Here is a 20,578-nt window from a genome sequence, read left to right as displayed (position 1 = left end):
AAGGGAGAGGAGAATGTGGAGGATAAATTAATAGACGGGTCGCGTTGGGGAGAACAACAATGTCAGGTTGAGAAAGATCTGGAAAAACAAAGATGTGACTAAACAAACCAAGAGAGAGCTGGTGGATGCTCTGGTATTTCCAGTTGCAGTGTATGGATGAGTTGTGGACAGTGAAAAATAAAGGAAAGAAGAAGATTGATAGTTTTGGAATGTGGTGCTTGAAAAATGAGACCCCCATGTACATTAGAAGCTCTGATGCTAAAACAGAAACTGTCATACTTTGGACACATCATGTGTGCAGAAGACGAAAGTCTGAAGAAGTAAACCATGGTTGGGTATGGTTTAGGGGAGAAGAGGAAGCGGAAGACTGTGTATGTGATGGATGATAGAGTGAATGCTGCAACCATGCTGTCTCTGCCAGAGCTTTGGGAACACAGTGCAGGATACGGATGTTTAGAGAAATCTGATTAATTATATTATGAATGTCACTAGAATTTGGTCACTACTTGACGGAACTAGATACAACTAGTAACCTAATCAGCTTTTAACATAAACTTAGTAACCTAACCTAGTAACCACAAACTTTTAACACTGAAGTAATAATCTAATGAGCTCTAAACACGATTGTAGTAAACTAACCTAGTGAATGAATGAATGAATGATCGTTTTAAGGCCATTTTTCCCCACTAGAGCGGGGGTTAGCCTTGCGGGCCCATGACAATCATGGTTCTCTTTTTGAGGCAATGTTTTTATGCCCTTCCTGACGCCAACCCTTAGTCGCCTCTTACAATGCACAGGGATACGGTGTACCAATTCTAAATGGGGGTACACACCGGGATCATTCAACCCAGTGAACTGGTACTCAATTTGCCGACCTTGGAAGGATGAAAGGCTGAGTCAACCCCCCTGGCGTTAATTCAGCAATCGACTGGGATTCGAACCCAGGATCCTAGGATCCCAAGCCGGCACCCTAACCGCTAACCTAAAATGTTGTGATCACTAACCAAGTGATCTCAACATTTTAACGCTGAACTGGTAACCTAATGAGCGTTTAACCTGACAAACCCAGCTTAAACTTCCCACCTAGCTCAAAACTTCCTGCATGTCTAGCCTGGTCCAGCATCTTGGTGAGAAATCAAAAATCCACACATGATGAAGATTTTTTTACTGCAAATAAAAATACATTTGAATGAAACTTGAATAAAGCTATACTTTTTTCCTTTACTTTTTGCATCTTCTATCACTGGTAAACTAAATTTTCAGATAAAGTGGGTAGGTATTCTAATATCATCAATGTTGAGGGGCGAGCAGGATAGCACAATGGCAGCGTGCTCATCTTTTGAGTTTGATTTGTTTATCTATTCTGGGTTTGATTCCAACCTGACTATACTCATACACAAAGGAATGTTGAGCAGGGAGTCCCATCTGCTCATATTGGCTGTTTTCAAAACGAGTAGGCCTTTGCGTGCTAATACCCTGGCCGAATTCCAAATTCCTTCTCTAATGTGCAGGGGCACAGGAGCAACAGCATTGGCTTCAATTATAATGCAACCAGCAGAACAAATTTATAATTTATTGAATCTTCATACAATATGTATTGTTACGGATTCGTCACTTCCACCTTTGTTGTTATTATATACAGACTTGGCATTTAATATGGAATTTTTTTTTTTTCTTGACTTGGGTTTACTTTCTGAACTCAGTATATCAATCTGGTGAGTTTCTTTTACCCTCCGGTGATGTCTTTGTTGAAAGAACCATGTCACTGATTGTCTTTCGCAGCAAGAAGTCAATAACAGGATTATATCACAGGTGGCGTGACAAAATGTAAGGACAGGCACATTTGACGATTGGCTTCACAATCGGGTATATAATGGTTGTTGCGTTCTGTATTAGTGGAAAACAACTGCTGCACGTCTACAAAAGTTATTGCCGCTTCCTCTGGAGATGGTCCGTCAACTTGACAATGCTGTTTGTCATGGAGTGGTGGCTTTACGAAATTCTGGCATGAAACAGCATGCTATTGCTCGGCAGTATGGCATCACTCAAGGTCAGGTGTCAAAGATCCTGAAACGAAATGCTCAGAGGGGTGTCCCTACTCCAATACCGAAGCCAGGACGTCCCCGCAGAACCACAAGAAGGGATGATCGCCAGCTGCACTGGTTAGTCTGCAATGGCCGTACCAAGTCAGCTAATCGGCTTAGGGCTGAGTGGCAGCAACTGACAAATGTGCCTGTATCCAGAAGGCTAGTCAACCAACGACTGGTTCAAGCAGGCTATCGTGCCAGGCGTCCCCTGAGAAAGCCACGCCTGACCAGACAACACAGCCAGCGCCGATTAAAGTGGGCCAGAGAGCACCGTCAATGGCAGCCAGGACACTGGAATCACGTGACCTTCAGTGACGAGTCTAGATTTCTGGTCTATCGTCAAGATGGCCACGTCCGAGTGTGCAGACAAATGCATGAAGCCCATAACGAAGATTGTATAGTGCCAAGAGTCCAAGCTGGAGGTGGTGGGGTGACCGTTTGGGCTGCTTTTCATGCAGGGGGCAAAACTGACCTGGTTGTTCTGAATGGAAACCTGAACCAGTTCAAGTACAGGGTCATTCTGGAAGAAACATTGCTTCCATTTGCTCGTGCAGCCTTTCGAGGAAACTTTGTCTTCCAAGATGACAATGCACGGCCTCATTGTGCTTGCATGATCCAACACTTTCTTGCTGACCGTGGTGTAGAGCATATGGAGTGGCCTGCCATGTCCCCGGATATGAATCCGATAGAGAACTTGTGGGCAGAATTAATGCGTCAAATCGACAACTTGGACCAGCAGCCTACCTCTGTGCGTGAATTGCAGCAGGCTATTGTCACTGCATGGCAAGCAATTTCTGTCCAAACCTTGGCAAATCTCATGAACAGCATCCCTCGACGTGTACGTGCTCTCCTGAATGCTCGTGGGGGTTACACGAAGTACTGAACTGTAATTTTACTGTCCGTAATCCCAGTCATCATTTAGCTTTTGTTTTTGTTGAAATTTTTTTTGGTTAATGTGCAAAATAAAGAGATACTTCTGGAAAACGTACAGAAGTTTAACACAGTAATGTCCGTGAATGGAGTTCGATATCAGTTTACATCACTTTCAAGGATCAATTTATTTGCTTCGAAATGTCAAATGTGGTTTTTGTTTCTTTTAAAGGTCACATTAACAAAATCTAGAATAATTTCAACATAATTCCAATGAACTTTTGGTTCTAAGTCATCTTGAAAAGTAAGTTCACCCCCGCAAAAAAAATAATCCATATTAAATGCCAAGTCTGTACTTGTAGGCGTCTTAGTTTCAGGTAATATTGTTGTTAAGATTTCTGTGTGAAATGGAGAATCACTTCAGTAAAAGGTAAAAATAAATGTTTGTGGAGGAAAAATAAAAACGTGGCAAAGAAACTGGAAGAGGTGGGAGGAGGAAGATCGGTAGGGGAGGGGAAAGAGACAGCTGTGAGGTGCATCGAGGTGGCGAGCGGACTTCCTCGGTATTGGTCGCGAATGAATTGAGGCTTTCCGTGAAAGGGATTGCCCGCGACATTGTCCCATATTGCGATTGCAATTAAACCTGCATCTCAGGTTTTTATAACAAGCGTGAACTATTGTTGGCGGGAAAGCAAGCGCCTCCATTACAGGCCGATCCGCCATTTTTCCTCGAGGAGGCCGTCCGCCTGGTGTATCGTGTTTTGTTGTTGGGATTCCCATATCGACATCATCGTGTGGATTGCCGTTGGTTCCCATATCGGCGTAATTCCCATATCGACCTCTTCCTGTTGATCGCCATTGGTTTCCATTTCGGCTTAATCGTTGGTGGATGTGGGGCATGGATTGCACTCACGTTTTGGGGGATCGTTACCCAGTGCCACCATCGACCCGACCTCTCACCTCCTCATCCACATTCGTGCCTCTCACCTCCGTGTAACTCCTCATCCACAGCCGCGCCGATACCTGCCTGTTGTTCTTGCCGTTCTGCACGACTTTGACCTTCACCCAGCGTGGGGATTAGTGCACGAACTTTGGGGAATGTTCCATTCCACTCACGTTAGGCGTATCGTGAGTTTATTGCTTTGAGAGTATTGGGGAATGATGGTACCATTATATGTATTGTTAATGAGATGCAAGTGATATTTTCATAGTACTTTCTTTAAGAGTGTTATTATTGTGTATGTGAGAGTTCTTAATACAATTACTTATTTTGTTCTACACAATTGCAGTGGAGTGATTTTACCATGGTTTATTAGAACACTCAAAATAACAAATCTTTCTGCTGCATTCCCTCTCGAGACTCTAAGGGGCACCCGTAACCGGGTTTGGGGAGGTAATGCGTAACAGTATCACTCGATAAAATCAATGTATTTCATGAGTTAATTATATATTTATTCATAAAGCTTTACTATACATTGTTGATAACAAATAATATCAATTTTTACACAATTATCTTTCTAATTTTTAACACCCACTCCCTTACCTTCCCCTTTACCTTTTTTGCAGATGCTGACTACTTTGCCCTTCCCATCTTCTATTTCACTAGACTGCAATAGCACATTATATGCCCTCATTTTTGTGTCTGATGATGTCAGCCAAGCAAAAGCTTTACTCTGCAATCTAACCCAGGAGCAGAAAACTTCTTTCCTCATGTTCCTGGCATCAAGCATACAGACATCTGACCCTCCATCTTCGGTAAAATAATGAATGGATTAAACATGTACAGATAATGTTCATTGCAATTCTATTCATTACTGACAGAGATGTTTATCATTATTGCCTCCTCCTCCGAATGTAGGACGGAGGTTGTTTTCACCCCTGTTTGTCTGTCTGTGAGCAGGATATCTCAAAATTAGGACGAAATTTTGTGAACAGGTTGGGTGTGTGACAAGGACGAATTGATTCGATTTTGGTGAAGATCTGAATCCGGATACTGATATTGATACGAGAATTTTTAAATTTTACAAGTGATTCTTCACGATTAAGAGATAGGGCCAAAACAATACATAGCATGATATTTCAAAAAGTTGTGGATGAGTTATGACAAAACTTGGTGGATGAGTTGGTTCGGTGACAAGAACAAGCCGATTAGATTTTGGTTCAGGTCTGGATCCAGATCTGGCCTATCAGTGGGATACAAAACATAAACTGTTCAGCCTGGCGGAGGTATGCGCTTTCCCGAGTACAGTTTTAGTTGAAACTGTGGGTCGCAGTGTAGCAGTGAAAACACTGCTTGTTTGTAGTTGGTGGTTATGTATCTTTCAGAGGCTGCAACAAAAATCTGGAAGTAGCTATTTCAACTCAAATTTTTTTAGGCCGCTTCATAAATTCTCGTAAAGTTTGTAATGGATGCGTAAATAGGATGGTTGTGTGGCTAGCACGCCCTTTTGTTCAGGATCCTTGCAGCAAATGCTGATGTTGCGCAAGTGTTCATGGTCACCATTGTAGTGAAAAGGTAATATTTGGTATATACAGTACATATACATATACATATTTACAATTTAATAAACAGGAATAAATTCCCGTGTAGGGCTAGTGTGAAAAAAATCCTGACTCAACCCTGTACAAGGAAAAAACAACCTTTTTCACACTTCAAACAAAAACTCCATAATTATCAACGATGGTCTGCTCTGCCTCGTTTTTCTGAGACGCTAGCTCACACAAAGTGTTTCCTTCAACCTGGTTCCCTCAGGTGATGTTAGTTGTGTTATTTGACCGATTATGGGTGAGGGTTAGCTCTGTGTAATTCACCTGGATGTACAATACTTGTTGACTTGACATATTTTTTCAATTTCACATTATCTTGTGTGAAAGTACAGACATTTAAGCTTGGATATTGATGGTACACTTCAGCTTTCATTCCATGAACCAGCAGCATTTTAACAGTGGTACATGTTCTCCAATCCTTACAGACACTGCTGAAATTCCTGACTCCTTTGCCTGAAGAGTTGGTGAAGCAGTTCTTACAGACCCTCACGCATCTAAACCAGGAGGTGAAAAAGGACCCTGATTGCTAAACTTGGATTGCTATCACAGATTTAAGGTGGACCAAGTGGTCTAACTTGACTAAAAATAGGTTTTTGAGGTATCTGTCCTGATTCCATCTCTTGATTGGTAAAAGTAAATAACTGTTTTTCAGCTCTTCTCCAACTTTACAGTTTAATGTTATGCCATTCTATAAATAAGGCAGTTAAATATTTGTTGATAGGCCCAAATTGCAAGTGATAATTACCTCTGAGCAATGTTTGCATCATATGACAATTTTTGCATGTTCTGTTTTCAGGAAATGTGATCAATAACATAATAAAATTGTTGGCCACTTGACTGGATATTTCACACAATTTGTAAGAAATCAGCTATTCAATGAAATCAACATATAAGACCTGAGATGTTGTTCACCACCATCTAAGGTCATGACCCATCCATGCCCATGATCTTGTCTACCCTCATCAATACTATAAGAGAGCCATTTGTGTGTGCGTCTCTGTTGCCATTTTTCTCAGAGATGGCTGAACGGATCTTCATCAAACTTTCAGGGGTTTGTCAGTGAGTGTCACTATGACATCATCATTTTCAAACTATATGCAACAGTGCTGTTAGATGATATGTGCAAAATTTCGCATCGATAGGGTGCGTGGTTTCAGAGATATAATTATTTAATATTTCCCTTCAATCTAAAATGGCTGCCAAACCTTGTGACCTATGATGTCATAAATTTAATATTTCCACACAAATGGGTCATAGATCATGTGCATGCAATTTAGATTTTTAGGATAAGGAATTCGATTAAAATATTTTTGGCTGGTATACCACTTCACATATGATGTCATCATTATCATGCTTTTGTTCCCCATTGGGAGTACTTGAGAATGTGCAAAGTTTAAAATTTTTCCATTCGCGGTTTCCGAGAAATATTTTTTTCATTATTTGCTTTTAATCCAAGATGGCTGCCATACCACGTGACCTATGACATCACAATTATCATAAAAACATTGTGCATGGGTGTCACTCCTACCCTGAAAGTTTCGTCTAAATCGGACATATGGTTGCTGAGAAAAACGAGGTTTAGCCCGTACGAATGGACGGACGAATGGACGGATGGACGGACAACCTGAAAACATAATGCCTCCGGCGACAAAGTCGCCGGAGGCATAAAAAGGTCGATTTTTGGGGGGATTAATAAAAATCGCTCTATGGTATAGTGCCTAAACCTTTTTGATTAATGACATCAAAAAAATCAAACAAATCAGGTTCAACTGGAACAATTCTGGAAGCTGTCGAAGTTGGTAAGTCTTATTCTTCTTCCTGAACATCATCAAATTTGTTAATGTTTCTTTTTCCCCTGAGCAACGCCGGGTGCTCCAGCTATAAATGCTTATATACCTTATAGTCCAAGCCATTTAGCATTTGACGGGGAAAAAACTGCAACACTACCGATCTCATTAGTATTGATTACCCTCAAGGTACCTTTATAACATACTAAAAGTATAAAGGTCTAAAAATATGGGGTGACTCTCAAATAATGCAATCAAGTTTTCTCCATTTAGCCCCATGTTAAAAGACGTACATATGCCGCATGCTATGATTATTGTCGCTCTCTGAACTTCTATTGCTTATTTTATACACTGGACCTAATCACTAGCACGATATAATAAATAAAGGATATCATACTGTACAATATTGTATATATAAGTGAAGTTTTTACTGTTTTAGTGTCTTATTTAACCACACCCCGTTTTACAAAGACTGCTCACTCCACAGCAAGCGACGGTACATCATTATTTGTTTGTGAACCATATATATCTTAGTTTTTAATCCCATCAATGACATGTATTTAGTATGTTTAGGTCTATTGGCAATAACATACAGTAATAGTATATTCAACTTTTCTATATTTGCAGGTAATCCAACCCTGAAGAATGGCGGCCAATTCGTGTGTGTTCTGCAATGAATCTGTCCGGTTTCTCCCAATGATTGATTTGAGCTCGAGCGACACTACATGCATCTACTCCACTCTCAACTACATTGCGCAACATGCTAAACAACATGATGTACCTACCATCATCACCTTTGATCAGCCACTATGGTGGAAGGCATTGTCGATCATTCTCTCGGAGCCAGATGGAAGCCCCATGCGACGTATTGTGGTAAGGCTAGGTGCCTTTCATATGGAAATGAGCTTCCTTGGCAGCATAGGGCACCTCATGGGTGGTTCTGGGTTGAAGGAGCTGCTAGAACTCATATACGCACCAAATGCAGTGGATCACATCCTAACAGGAAAAGCAATTTCCAGGGCTGTACGGGCACACATCCTCCTGGATGCTGTCCTGAATGCACTCCTCCTGTCTGATCCTCTTGGAGGAACACAATACAGAACTGCAGAAGACTTGCCAGTTCGGGATGAAGATGCAATGAGTGGCTTGGCCGATGATGATGTGATTCATCCAGATGTGAGTAAAGCAAGGACCCTGTATGATGCGTTGATGAAAGGCACACGATCTTCCAACGATGTAGCAAGTGATCCAATCCTTGACAAGATCAGCAAAGTCTTTCAAACACAGACAGAATCATTGACCAAAGACCGAACAGCGAAACTGTGGTTACAGTATATGGATATGGTGAAGATCTTAAGAAAATTCATCAAAGCCGAGCGTATGGGAAACTGGTCCCTGCACCTCGAAGCTGTATCTGATATGTTACCATATGTAGCAGCCTCAGGTCATTCACTCTATGCTAAGTCTGCCAGGATTTACCTGCAAATAATGCACAGCTTAGAACAGGACTATCCAGATGTGCACCGTAAGTTTACTCAGGGCTTCCATGTCGCCCGAAGAAGTAGTAGAGCTTGGGCTGGAATTTCCTCAGACCTGATGATTGAGCAAGTACTCATGAGAAGTATGAAGACCAGCGGGGGGTTAACAAGAGGAAGAGGAATGACAGAGCAACAACGGTTAACGTGGCTTTTGTCCATGCCGGCTTGTTCGGAGACGAACAGATCGATGCAAGAGCTCACTGGAGTGAAGTACAGCACAGGTGAACAGAACAAAGAGATGGGCAAAACCAGGCAGCATCGCGACATGCAAGATACAAGTACACTACAGGTCGCTCTAGTTGACAGAAATCCTTTCAAGTGTCATCCATCCCTCAGGAACTTAATGACTGGTGTCAACGCTGGCAGTAAGGTTGATGTCGACAATGCCAAGCTCATTGGAGACAAGATCATGCACTCCATGACAAATCAGTCAGTTGTCCACTACACGTTCAAGCGCAAAGACCAAGCCACCACATTTCTGAAGGCCAGATCATCTGTGCGAGTTGGTAAAGACCAGGTACAGATAGACCCAGAACTGCTATTCCAGCGTCTCATCATCATCTCAAAATCTGCTGAAGATAAGGAAGAGATGTTTCGCTTTGAGTTATGCCCTCATCCACCTGCGCTGTTTGATGAAAAGCTGATGCTACGTGAAGCCCAGAAGTCCGTACTCGGAGATGCTATCTGGTCTAAACTTGAACCAGGTACCATAGAGTCAATCAGCGAAATCCAGTATGTCTTGGATGGTGGAAGTCTGCTGCACCGTATACCATGGCCACGTGGTTCACCAACATATCGAGAGATCTGCATGCTCCACTGTGACTATGTTACAAGAAAGTACGGAAAGGCCATCGTAATATTTGATGGATATCTTGGTCAATCAACCAAGCACATGACCCACCAGAGGCGAGCAGCAGGTAGAGGTGGACCAGAAGTGACTTTCACTGATGACATGAAGTTGACCATGAAGAAAGACATCTTCCTGGGAAACCTCAACAACAAACAGAACTTCATCAACATGTTGAGCAGATACCTCCGGCTTTCTGGATGCCAGACCCATCATTCCCAGGAAGATGCTGACCTGCTAATCGTCCAGACCGCAGTCAGTTCGGCGAACATGAGGAACACAGCCCTTATAGGAGGAGACACAGATCTGATCGTCCTACTCTGCTTCTACGCAAACCTAGAAGCACACGACTTGTTTATGTATAGTCAGGCAAAATCCACTACAAAACCAAACCACATCTGGAATGTGAAGTCCATGAAACGTCAGCTAGGTGCAGCTGTGTGTGAAAGCATCCTATTCATACACGCAGCATTGGGATGTGACACGACGTCTCGACTGTACGGCCTTGGCAAAGGAGCGTCACTGAAGAAATTCATGATGAGCACACTCTTCCAAACTCAATCCCAACAGTTCTTGGCTGAGGATGCATCACCAGATGTGGTCGAGGCTGCAGGAGAGATAGCACTCGTGTGTCTCTACAAGGGTAAACCTGATGAAAGTTTGGATTCCCTCAGGTACAAGCGGTTTTGTGAACAGGTCGCAGTCAAGACTTCGAAGATACTCCCACAGACCTTACCGCCCACATCTGCTGCAGCGAGATATCACAGCAGACGGGTGTATCTGCAAATACAGCAGTGGAAAGGAAACAACAGCCTACAACCAGTGGATTGGGGCTGGAGAATGAGCGACGGCAATCTTGTTCCTGTTATGACCGACCTCCCTCCAGCACCTCAGGATTTGTTGAATGTTATCCGGTGCAACTGTTCGACCGATTGTGGTTCCGCATGGTGTACATGCCGCAAGAACAACTTGGAGTGTTCTCCTGCTTGTGGTCAGTGCCGTGGATCTGGCTGCACCAACTCCGTCCTGGACAGTTTCAGCGACGACGATGACGAGGAAAATGATGATTAGGTAGTGGACTGTTGTTATAGACTGCTACATGCAGCTGAATTAGTTAATTGTGGACATTTTTTTACTTTTAAGTGAATCCTTGACTTCCGACAGTATTTTATGAGTCAGTATTATTAGTTTCTCTATATGTGATTTTATTATGAGTTTGTGATTTTAATCAACAAAATGTGCCATAATTCTGAAACAGTCATGACAAGTGATTCATGTATTTGCATATCAGTGATCAGTATTTAGCTATTGGGAATTTTGTTTACGTGCTTATTTTTTTGTTCCGTACGGGCCGTACTGGGGCTGTAACATGCTGTAATTCCTGATATTAAAAGTATAATTATATACCATGTGCTCGGAATGTATCGCAAAATGTGAACAAATCGTACCGCAAAAGGATGAAAAGGGGGGTCCATGTACCAGTGATTTTGACAGACACCCCATATTTTTAGAGCTTTAGACTTTTGATATGTTATCTGGTATATATTACTGCATACAATTTCGCACTGATATGTAGTGTTGCAGTTTTTTCCTATCTGGCCCCATATTTGGGCTAAATGGCTTGGACTATTACTGAGGGTACAAATACAAATACAACTTTGTGTGGGGTGTAACATAGGCGATGTGGCCGTGGTGACATGCAAGTGTGTGGGGGGCCGGGGGAAGGGCATAAATTATCTTTGTAAATGTGTACCGTGTAGCGCCACCTGGTGTTGGTGGCAGAGGGTATTACAATTTCTTTTTTTACCTGGGTAACACTGAGGTTAAAGCACACTTTGCATGGGTAAATTTTTCCTCCTTCCCTTTCCCTTCCCCTCCCCCACAAACGGAAGGGCTGTCAAAGCCCCCCAAGAGATTATATGTAGTATATCTTTTCCCTCCCTCTCCCCTCACCTCCCCATCCACTCCCCTTTAACTTCCCCAACTCCCTTCCTCTCCCCTCCCCTTTCCCTCGTGCACCCCCCCCGCCCCCCCACCATCCCCCAGCAACGCCGGGTACTTCAGCTAGTTTGTATAGATGACCGAGGCTCGTGGAAGAGCTAGAGCAGAATGTAAGAGAACAAAATGTGAAGGGGGAAACACCAACAGTAGTGTGGAAGTGAGAGTGAGATCAAGAGGAAGGAGAAGAAGGACACATTGGAGGTGAACAAGCTGCACACAAGCTGAATGAAACACAGTGAGAGGAGGAAGTTGGAAGTGGGGATGAAACAGAAAAGGAACAAAACAACAGACAACTAACATAAATAGTTGAGTGGGAGGGGTAACAAAATCACAATAACCTGGAAAAAGGGAGTTCTTTGGAATGGGATAATTTCAGGATATAAGTGATTATGAGTATGGTTGGGGGATGATCTAAGGTAGTGGAGAATAGCTATCTTGGGGCCCTGGAGGGAAGAATGCAACTCAACAGATTGGGGAAGTTGTTTAACTCGAATGAAGCAAAGCTCTTTTTGTGTTTTCAGGTTATTGGATCTCTCCTCGCTCCCTCATCCTGCTTAACAAAAAAAGAAAATTCTGGTTGTTGTTCCATTTCTGCTTCTTCTCGAGGTTTACCTTCAACTTTTGCGATTACGAGTTTGCAACTGTATCCAGCCAGCTTGTTCACCCCCCTGTGTCCTCTCTCTCACTCCTCTTGCTCTCATTCCTCCCCATGTCCTTTCTTCCTCCAGGTTTACTTCTATCTTGTCCCTCTACTCGTTGGTGGCATGTTCTTACACCCCGCTTATTACCCTTGTTATTTTCGTTCTGTTTTGTCCTTGTCCATTCTTTCTTCTAGCTAACTCCTCCATGAGTCACAATTCTGTATACAAAAAAAAATGCCCATCTTCTTAGCAATTTGGAGAAAATTTAAATCACTTTTATGGGATTTGCCTTCACCGCACACTATCATATCTGCTCTACTTTGTTGGGGATCTCCAACGTCGGCCTTCCCCTTATCAAGGGGAGATTAATCCCCTTGTCCTTTATCTGACCGACGCGATCCCGGGCGCTATAACATCCTTCCCGGAAATAGGGTTGTTGGTCGAATTAGTCCTATTACCTAAGTACTAACGCTGACCAGAAATGAGGAAATAACTCCCGCCCGAACCACGGATATCAGGTGGAAACGCCGAGCGGATAGCGATCCGCGATCCGAGCTGTTAACAATGACTAGACCCGATTCTAAGCGGTTCCTAATCGTGCCACGCTTACCCAATTGAGGAAATGACTAAAACGATCGGATGAGAGGAAACCAGGAAGAACAAGGTAATTTATTTACAATTTGTACAATTAGAAGAGGAAAAGAAAGAAGAGAATGTACAGGGAAGAGGAAGAAGCAGATACACAGGGCAGCCTTAATAACAGTCTTAACTTATTCCCTGGACACGGGCCCGTTCACGCTCAGACTCACGCTCAGGGTCACTCACACGGGGTTTGAAGATGGTCGGGTTGAGGGTTCAAGGGTCCACAGCTCGTCCGGTCCCTGACTTGTACTGTGCAGATGGTGGAATACGGCAGGTAGCTCTCCCCGTGGCGTAGGCGTGAGCGGACAATTATATCTCGGGGGATCGGTAAGCTGGCGATTATATATCGTATGTAATACTTGTACCGGCGCCTTTATACGCGCGCCCGGTATTGTTACGATCGATGCGCCACTTCCCCAATGTCCTTCTGCACGCTGCAGTCCTCTGCAATGCGTGCTGCGCACCCGCCCTCTGTAAAGCTTGTTGCCACAGCGTGTCTCTCCCTCTCGTAACTACTCAAGCGTCTCTCCCGTAACTCAACTCCGATCAGGTCAAGCGCCTCCTTCTCCCCGCTCATAACTGAGGTGGGGGCTTCGCGCAAGGGGTTATGTTGCCACGCACCGCGAACCCTCTCGAACCTCAAGGCACACCCTGTCAGGCGATCTCGCCTCAGCCCTGATTGGCTGTTTAGGGCTTACCGGCTCCGCCTTGATGGCTGCTTGACGTGGCCGCACCTCCACCCTTGCGCTCTACCCCCTTTCCGGGCCTTACCTCGTGGCCTTTGGGCTTGTTTGAGCGGAAGCCTAACGAGTTCACGAAGGCTGCTGGCAGCCTAAATGGCGAAGGCGATGTACAGACTGGGGGGCTTAATGGCGTCGATTGAAGGGAGGCTGTAAAATGGACGAATGGGGCCTACTCTTATTTGTTTTACACAACGCAGATGCAACTATTGGATATGGCCTTATCCTAAACACATACTATGAAATAACTAACGTCCTAAGGTGACCTACGTGTTGCTTGTGGCCTATCTATGGGGTGCAACCTTTAACCTTTAATGATGTTACCTGTGTGGGTTCTCAAAACCGCAACACTGCACCCCTCCTCTCGCCAGGCTCGACCCGAGCCGAACCACATATCAGTGAGGACGGCCGGCTTCCGATACCTGGGTCAGGAGTACTCTTTAACAATTAGTGTGACACTTAGGTGTAGTTTCCCTCTACATTTAACCTCACCCTGAGTGCGACAGTTTTAACACTAGATATGTCCCACCTGCTGTGTTGTGTACTACCTAACTGACTCACCCCCACAATTAACCGAATTACGGAATTATTCGCAAACTACACATAAAGCCGGTGGGGAGCATATTATTTACAAGACACTAATTATTTACAAAACTACAACCCAGGACCTGTCTTTTGTGTGAAAAGAAAAGAACTTTTGGAAAGAGGAAACACCGATTGCAATGCACTGCACCAATACACCATATACACCCATATGTACCTAAATAAAAAAAATGCACAAACAGCACCATCACCAAAAATGCACCAAAACCATTTTTAAATAATAAATGATGCCTTGTGCTTGACTGCTGGGCCGATGGATCTTCTTGCTTCTGGCTTCATGGATCTTCGGTGTGCCATCGTTAAAGTTTACCATCTTTTGGTCCGGGCACATCAAAGATTAATTAATAAAGAAGGGCACAAACCGTGTCCGCTTTTTATTTGGCCAGCAGGGCCAGCGTAGGTGGTCCGACTGCTTGGCATGTGCGCCACTTAAAAACAGTGGTCCGCAAGCAAGATGCTGCTGGCAGCAATGGTCTGCTCCAGCAAAGGTGCCAGGCCACAGAACGTGTGGTCCATATGGTGTACCGGTGCAGACAGCAGGCAGCAGGGTGCAGTGCAAGAGTGCAGCCGCACAACTCAGGGCACCTGCACACTCCCCTCGACAAAAGACCATGGGTCCATGAGTGGGGAGGAAGACAAAGCAGAGGTTAGCGGGGGCAAGGGCGCAAGGGTACACGTAATCACAAGGCAATGCGATATGAGGGGCACGGGAGAGCGAGCGGAGAAAGCCCGTTCCTACTCGAATGTCACCCCCCATGTCAGCCTACTCTACCCTTGCCCTTCCCCGTATGTACACAATTTACAAATTCGTCTCTACCGTCTCGTCTCCCATATCTCCCCTAAACCAAATTCGTCTCCAATCCCTCCCAAGAAGGAAGGGATGGAATCACACACAATGTCCCACCCACGTCAAGATGCGTCTTACATTCCAAATAGTTCACAAAACCTGGTGTGGAGTCCTGTCACCTCGGTGAGTGGATGTGGATGGTGCGAAGAGATTTCATAATTCCTAACTATCCTTCTAATTGACATTAACTCTTTAAACTACCCAGGGTCTTGCCCTGCCACTTGGCATCTTTAAACTATGTGGTTCTAAAAACCAATTCCCATTGACCATACTGTGGTGCCTTACCAATTTGGGGTCTCACTCCCCCAATTTTTCCTACTGTGCCCTCGCACAATTTCGGGACTACCTGCGCACCTCCGCCACTCAAGTTGCCACCCGAGCTTGCCTAGCTCCTGGGAAAGGCTCTCCTGGCGCTCTCACCCCACTAATGCCCTCCCTGGCATTGGGCTACCCGGGTCCTTCTCCTCAGATCCTCGGGCCCCGCTGAACTCTACTGAACTCTACCTGGCTCCCAGAGCCTACCTGCGGCCTCACCTGGCCGACAGACTACCAGTGGCGGAGTGCCTCAAAAACTATACGCACCAATTAAGCCACACGCCCAGCCATTCCACAGTCTTATGCACCCCTCAAAGCAACAACTTGCTACTACTCGCACCACAGATGTCAATATCCAATAATTTACCTACTCCCTCTACCTAACTTTAAACTACCCTCCCCGGGTATTCGTGAAGGGGTCCATCCTCCCCCCATCCACTCCTTCGCACCATGCACTCCACACCACTCATTCCACCCTACTCACTCCACACCATTTATTCCACACCTCTCAGTATTCTCACTTGCACCCCATGCAAGCCAATCACTCAATACACTTACACTGTCCACAATGCTCTACTCATACACTTTCACACACACACATCATTCACCAGCATTGCCTCATTTGCTCACCATCACCACCGAGAATCTCATTCACAATTCCTCATTATGCGCCTAAAGCGCATCCTCATACTCACACACACAGCATCATTTAGCTAACTACCTCCCTCTAATACTAGTGCTTTCCGTCATCCCTTTACACGAAGCACATCCCTCGTCATTATCATCCACCTAATCTAACTACGTCCCCACTACTTGTAAAATGTCTCTACTTACATCTCAAGTCTCCTAAAGTCATCTCTAAGTCCCTAAAAATTATCATATCCCGCCCTGGCTAGTTCACACTGCCAAACTCCATAAACTACTGCTCATGTGCCCCAAAATGGTGAGGGATGGTAGAGCTACCATCCCTCTACATCACTATCGCCATTTCTACGAGTCCACTACCCTCGAGCCTCTCGGTGCGGAAATACATTTTTACAGCTCGGCTTCGAAAAACCGAGCAATGTATGCAGATGGTCAGTCTCCTGTTGGTTGGGTCCGTCCGGCATTTTCGATTCTGGGGAGGAGGCATACTCGGACCGAGGTTCCAGGCGCCATCCCGGCGCGGAGCCTTTCGGTCTCCGGCACGGTGACCCAACCTCCCCCGGCCGGAGCCCCGCGCCCGCTAGGGGGCGAAGGTACGACCTGGCCGACCTCCCCCCAAACCGTGCCGATCGCCTTTATGACGTGGCACCGACCATACAGGGCGGGGCCCGGCCCGAATCGTGCACGGCGCTCCTTGTAAGAGCGCCGCAGCAACGATCCCCACCGGCTCCCACAGCACACAAAGCACCCCGCGCACCGAGGACTCGCGTCGGCTGTACGTCGGCCTAAACGCTGCCCCGGTCTGCGTCGATGCTTGGATCGCATTCTCACATCCACACGCGACCCTTTCTACACTCACACATCCCATACATTCCGTGCATTCTATTACTGCACTCTCTCTCCGTGCACTCTCTTTTCTTACACACTCAGGTGCACACCAATCAGGCGCACTCATTCCTTCCACACACTCCATTACGCACTCCTCTCGCGCACATCCTGGCGCACACTCTCTTGTTACATACCTCGTAACACTCACGGATGTGCACTCCTGCATGCACCCACTCACCTGCTCCTGTGTGCATCTCCACACACCCTCTCCATCCATCTCCGGTGTGCATCCTCACACACTCTCTCCAACACGCTCTGGTGTGCATCCTCGCACACTCTCCACAACCAACTCACACTCTGTGTCGCACTCACTCTCACTTCCACACTCTGTTTCATACTCGTGCTCTGGCGCCGTTCGCACACGCACGCCATTCGCTCTCACACAGCGCACCATGGACCTCCCACAAGCGCCCGGGTGATGTCGGGATCCCAAGCGCGAGAAAAATCCTTTTGCGCCAAACACTTTCGCGCCAAACCTTTTCGCGCCATATACAGCCCTTCTTACCTTCGGGATCCTTTTCTCCTCACGCAGCTGCAAACGTTAATTTGGGTTAGGAAGTATGGCATCATGATGCGAACACAGACTTTGCACAATTTCCATCTTTTCCTCCCGCGATTGCTTTTCTAAGTCCGCCGTCTCTTCAACCCCAATTTCAATTGTAAATTCTTCTTTATTAAGCTCGACGGGACCGCTGGTGCGCATAAAATAAGATTTTCCAATTCAGTGGCCTTCGGCTTCTCTATTCCCCGTGTCGCGATTTCTACCCCTGTCCACCCTGCTGTGCTTGGCTCTAACTCGCTTTCCCCGCGCTTCTCAAGTCGCGCTACCCCATCGCATACCCGCGTGCCTTTCCCGCTCGACCTGCGGTCTATGTTCTCCCCATAATTTTTTATGTGGCCACCCATTCTGTTTTCCATAACCCATCCTTCATTCCTTTCATTAGATTCTCTCGGGTGGCCATCCTGTTTTCCAACCCCGTTAACCCCTCGTTCATTTCTCCCATGTGGTCACCCACGTCCTCCAATTGGCCCCCCAATTTGCTTTCTAATCCCCCCAATTTGCTTTCTAATCCCCCCAATTTGCTGTCTAATCCCCCAAATTTGCTTTCTAATCCCCCCAATTTGCTGTCTAATCCCCCAATTTGATTTCCCAGGCCTTTCGTCTCGTCCTTTTGGGTGTCTAATTTGCCATTTATTTTATTCATCTCATTCATGAGCTGCGCCATGAAGGCTTGCATGTCGCCCACCCCCATTTGCGCAGTGGGCGCGGCCCTCGTCGCCATGTGCGAGGCGCCGCCATTTTGCTCGCCTGCAACCCCTACTGCTGCACCCTCTCCAATTTCCTCTTCCATTCCTCCCAATTGTCCCACTTCTTCCCGGGGGTCCTGGGTTAACTCTAACTCCTCCTCATCTACCCCCACCGGCATCCGACCGCCTTGGCTATCCATGGCACGATTTAATTTGGATGTTACCACAATTTCGGCCGCTCATAATTTGGAGTGCGTCAGGCGCACTTTGGGTCCAAATCCCACTCCTGACACCAATTGTTGCGGATCTCCGACGTCGGCCTTCCCCTTATCAAGGGGGGATTAATCCCCTTGTCCTTTATCTGACTGACGTGATCCCGTGGGCTATAACGTCCTTCCCGGGCAGTGTTAAATAGGGTTGTTGGTCGAATTAGTCCTATTAATCTAAGTACTAACGCTGACCGGAAATGAGGAAATAACTCCCGCCCGAACCACGGATATCAAGTGGAAACGCCGTGCGGATAGCGATCCGCGATCCGAGCTGTTAACAATGACTAGACCCGATTCTAAGCGGTTCCTAATTGTGCCACGCTTACCCAATTGAGGAAATGACTAAAACGATAGGATGAGAGGAAACCAGGAAGAACAAGGCAATTTATTTACAATTTGTACAATTAGAAGAGGAAAAGAAGAGAATGTACAGGGAAGAGGAAGAAGCAGATACACAGGGCAGCCTTAATAACAGTCTTAACTTATTCCCTGGACACGGGCCCGTTCACTCTCAGACTCACTCTCAGGGTCACCCACACGGGGTTTGAAGATGGTCCGGTTGAGGGTCCAAGGGTCCACAGCTCGCCCGGTCCCCGACTCATACCGTGCAGATGGTGGAATACAGCAGGCAGCTCTACCCGTGGCATAGGCGCGAGCGGACAATTGTATCTCGGGGGATCGGTAAGCTGGCGATTTTTATATATCGTATGTAATACTTGTACCGGCGCCTTTATATGCACGCCGGGTATTGTTACGATCGATGCGCCACTTCCCCAATGTCCTTCTGCACGCTGCAGTCCTCTGCAATGCGTGCCGCGCGCCCGCCCTCTGTAAAGCTTGTTGCCACAGCGCGTCTCTCCCTCTCGTAACTACTCAAGCCTCTCTCCCATAACTCAACTCTGATCAGGTCAAGCGCCTCCCTCTCCCCACTCATAACTGAGGTGGGGGCGTCGCGCAAGGGGTTATATTGCCACGCCCCACGAACCCTCTCGAATCTCTAGCCACACCCTGTCAGGCGATCTCGCCTCAGCCCTGATTGGCTGTTTAGGGCTTACCGGCTCCGCCTTGATGGCTGCTTGACGTGGCCGCACCTCCACCCTTGCGCTCCGGCCCCTTTCCGGGCCTTACCTCGTGGCCTTTGGGCTGGTTTGAGTGGAAGCCCAACGAGTTCGCGAAGGCTGCTGGCAGCCTAAATGGCGATGGCGATGTACAGACTGGTTAGCGCTTAATGGCGTCGATTGAAGGGAGGCTGTAAAATGGACGAATGGGGCCTACTCTTATTTGTTTTACACAACGCAGATGCAACTATTGGATATGGCCTTATCCTAAACACATACTATGAAATAACTAACGTCCTAAGGTGACCTACGTGTTGCTTGTGGCCTATCTATGGGGTGCAACCTTTAACCTTTAATGATGTTACCTGCGTGGGTTCTCAAAACCGCAACACTTAAATCACTTTTATGGGATTTGCCTTCACCGCACACTATCATATATGCTCTACTTAGTTGATATTTTTGTCTCATTCATCATGATAATAATATTAATAGAAGAATAAAAAATAAGCCCATCCTAATGATAAATGTCCCAAGCTCACAAATCACATTGCAGCCTTATTTGTCAACTGAGATGTCTTTGTTTTAGCCAAAGTTGATAGGCAATGTTTATTTCATCAGGATTTGTTGAAGTTTTAAAAGATTATGTTACAAAAGGGAACATGTCCTTCAATCCTTGAAAATCTCAATGCCTCACTCTGTCACTCTGGAAGGATCATCAAATGAACCCACCTGCCTATTTCCATGGTCAGCCATCGGAAGAGATCCAGTTTCTCGAACTCCTACCTTGATCTCTCCTGGGTCAACCACAAAGCAAGGCTGGCCTCCAAAGCCAACCGCATGCTGGATTTTACATCGATCCAATTATTCCTTGGAAAATCAGAACTACTCACAGTCTACAAGACCTTTGCCTGTGGTTCAGTGGATGACTGGGCTTGCACCACAGCATCCCATCTGTCTCTCCTGGTTTCTGTGGAATATATAGCTCTCAACCTAATTGGAAGCACC

General features: G+C 45.9%; 1 protein-coding gene across 1 annotated transcript in view; it reads left to right on the top strand.

The window, feature by feature from the left end:
* The first annotated feature begins 3,855 nt into the window (after positions 1 to 3,855).
* The window catches only part of LOC137416307 (phospholipid-transporting ATPase ABCA1-like), a 203,631-nt gene continuing 186,908 nt past the window's right edge, over positions 3,856 to 20,578 (top strand). Inside the window, exons 1-4 of the mRNA XM_078771422.1 lie at positions 3,856 to 3,950; positions 4,079 to 4,085; positions 4,524 to 4,712; positions 5,930 to 6,010. Of these exons, the coding sequence (XP_078627548.1) occupies positions 3,856 to 3,950; positions 4,079 to 4,085; positions 4,524 to 4,712; positions 5,930 to 6,010 (372 nt within the window). The remainder of the gene's footprint in view (positions 3,951 to 4,078; positions 4,086 to 4,523; positions 4,713 to 5,929; positions 6,011 to 20,578) is intronic.

Source organism: Myxine glutinosa, chromosome 1 (genome assembly GCF_964187855.1).
Source record: "Myxine glutinosa chromosome 1, kmMyxGlut1.1, whole genome shotgun sequence".
Lineage (NCBI taxonomy): Eukaryota > Metazoa > Chordata > Myxini > Myxiniformes > Myxinidae > Myxine > Myxine glutinosa.
The sequence above is the reverse complement of the archived record's forward strand: the minus strand, read 5'-3'. Positions and strand labels throughout refer to the sequence as shown.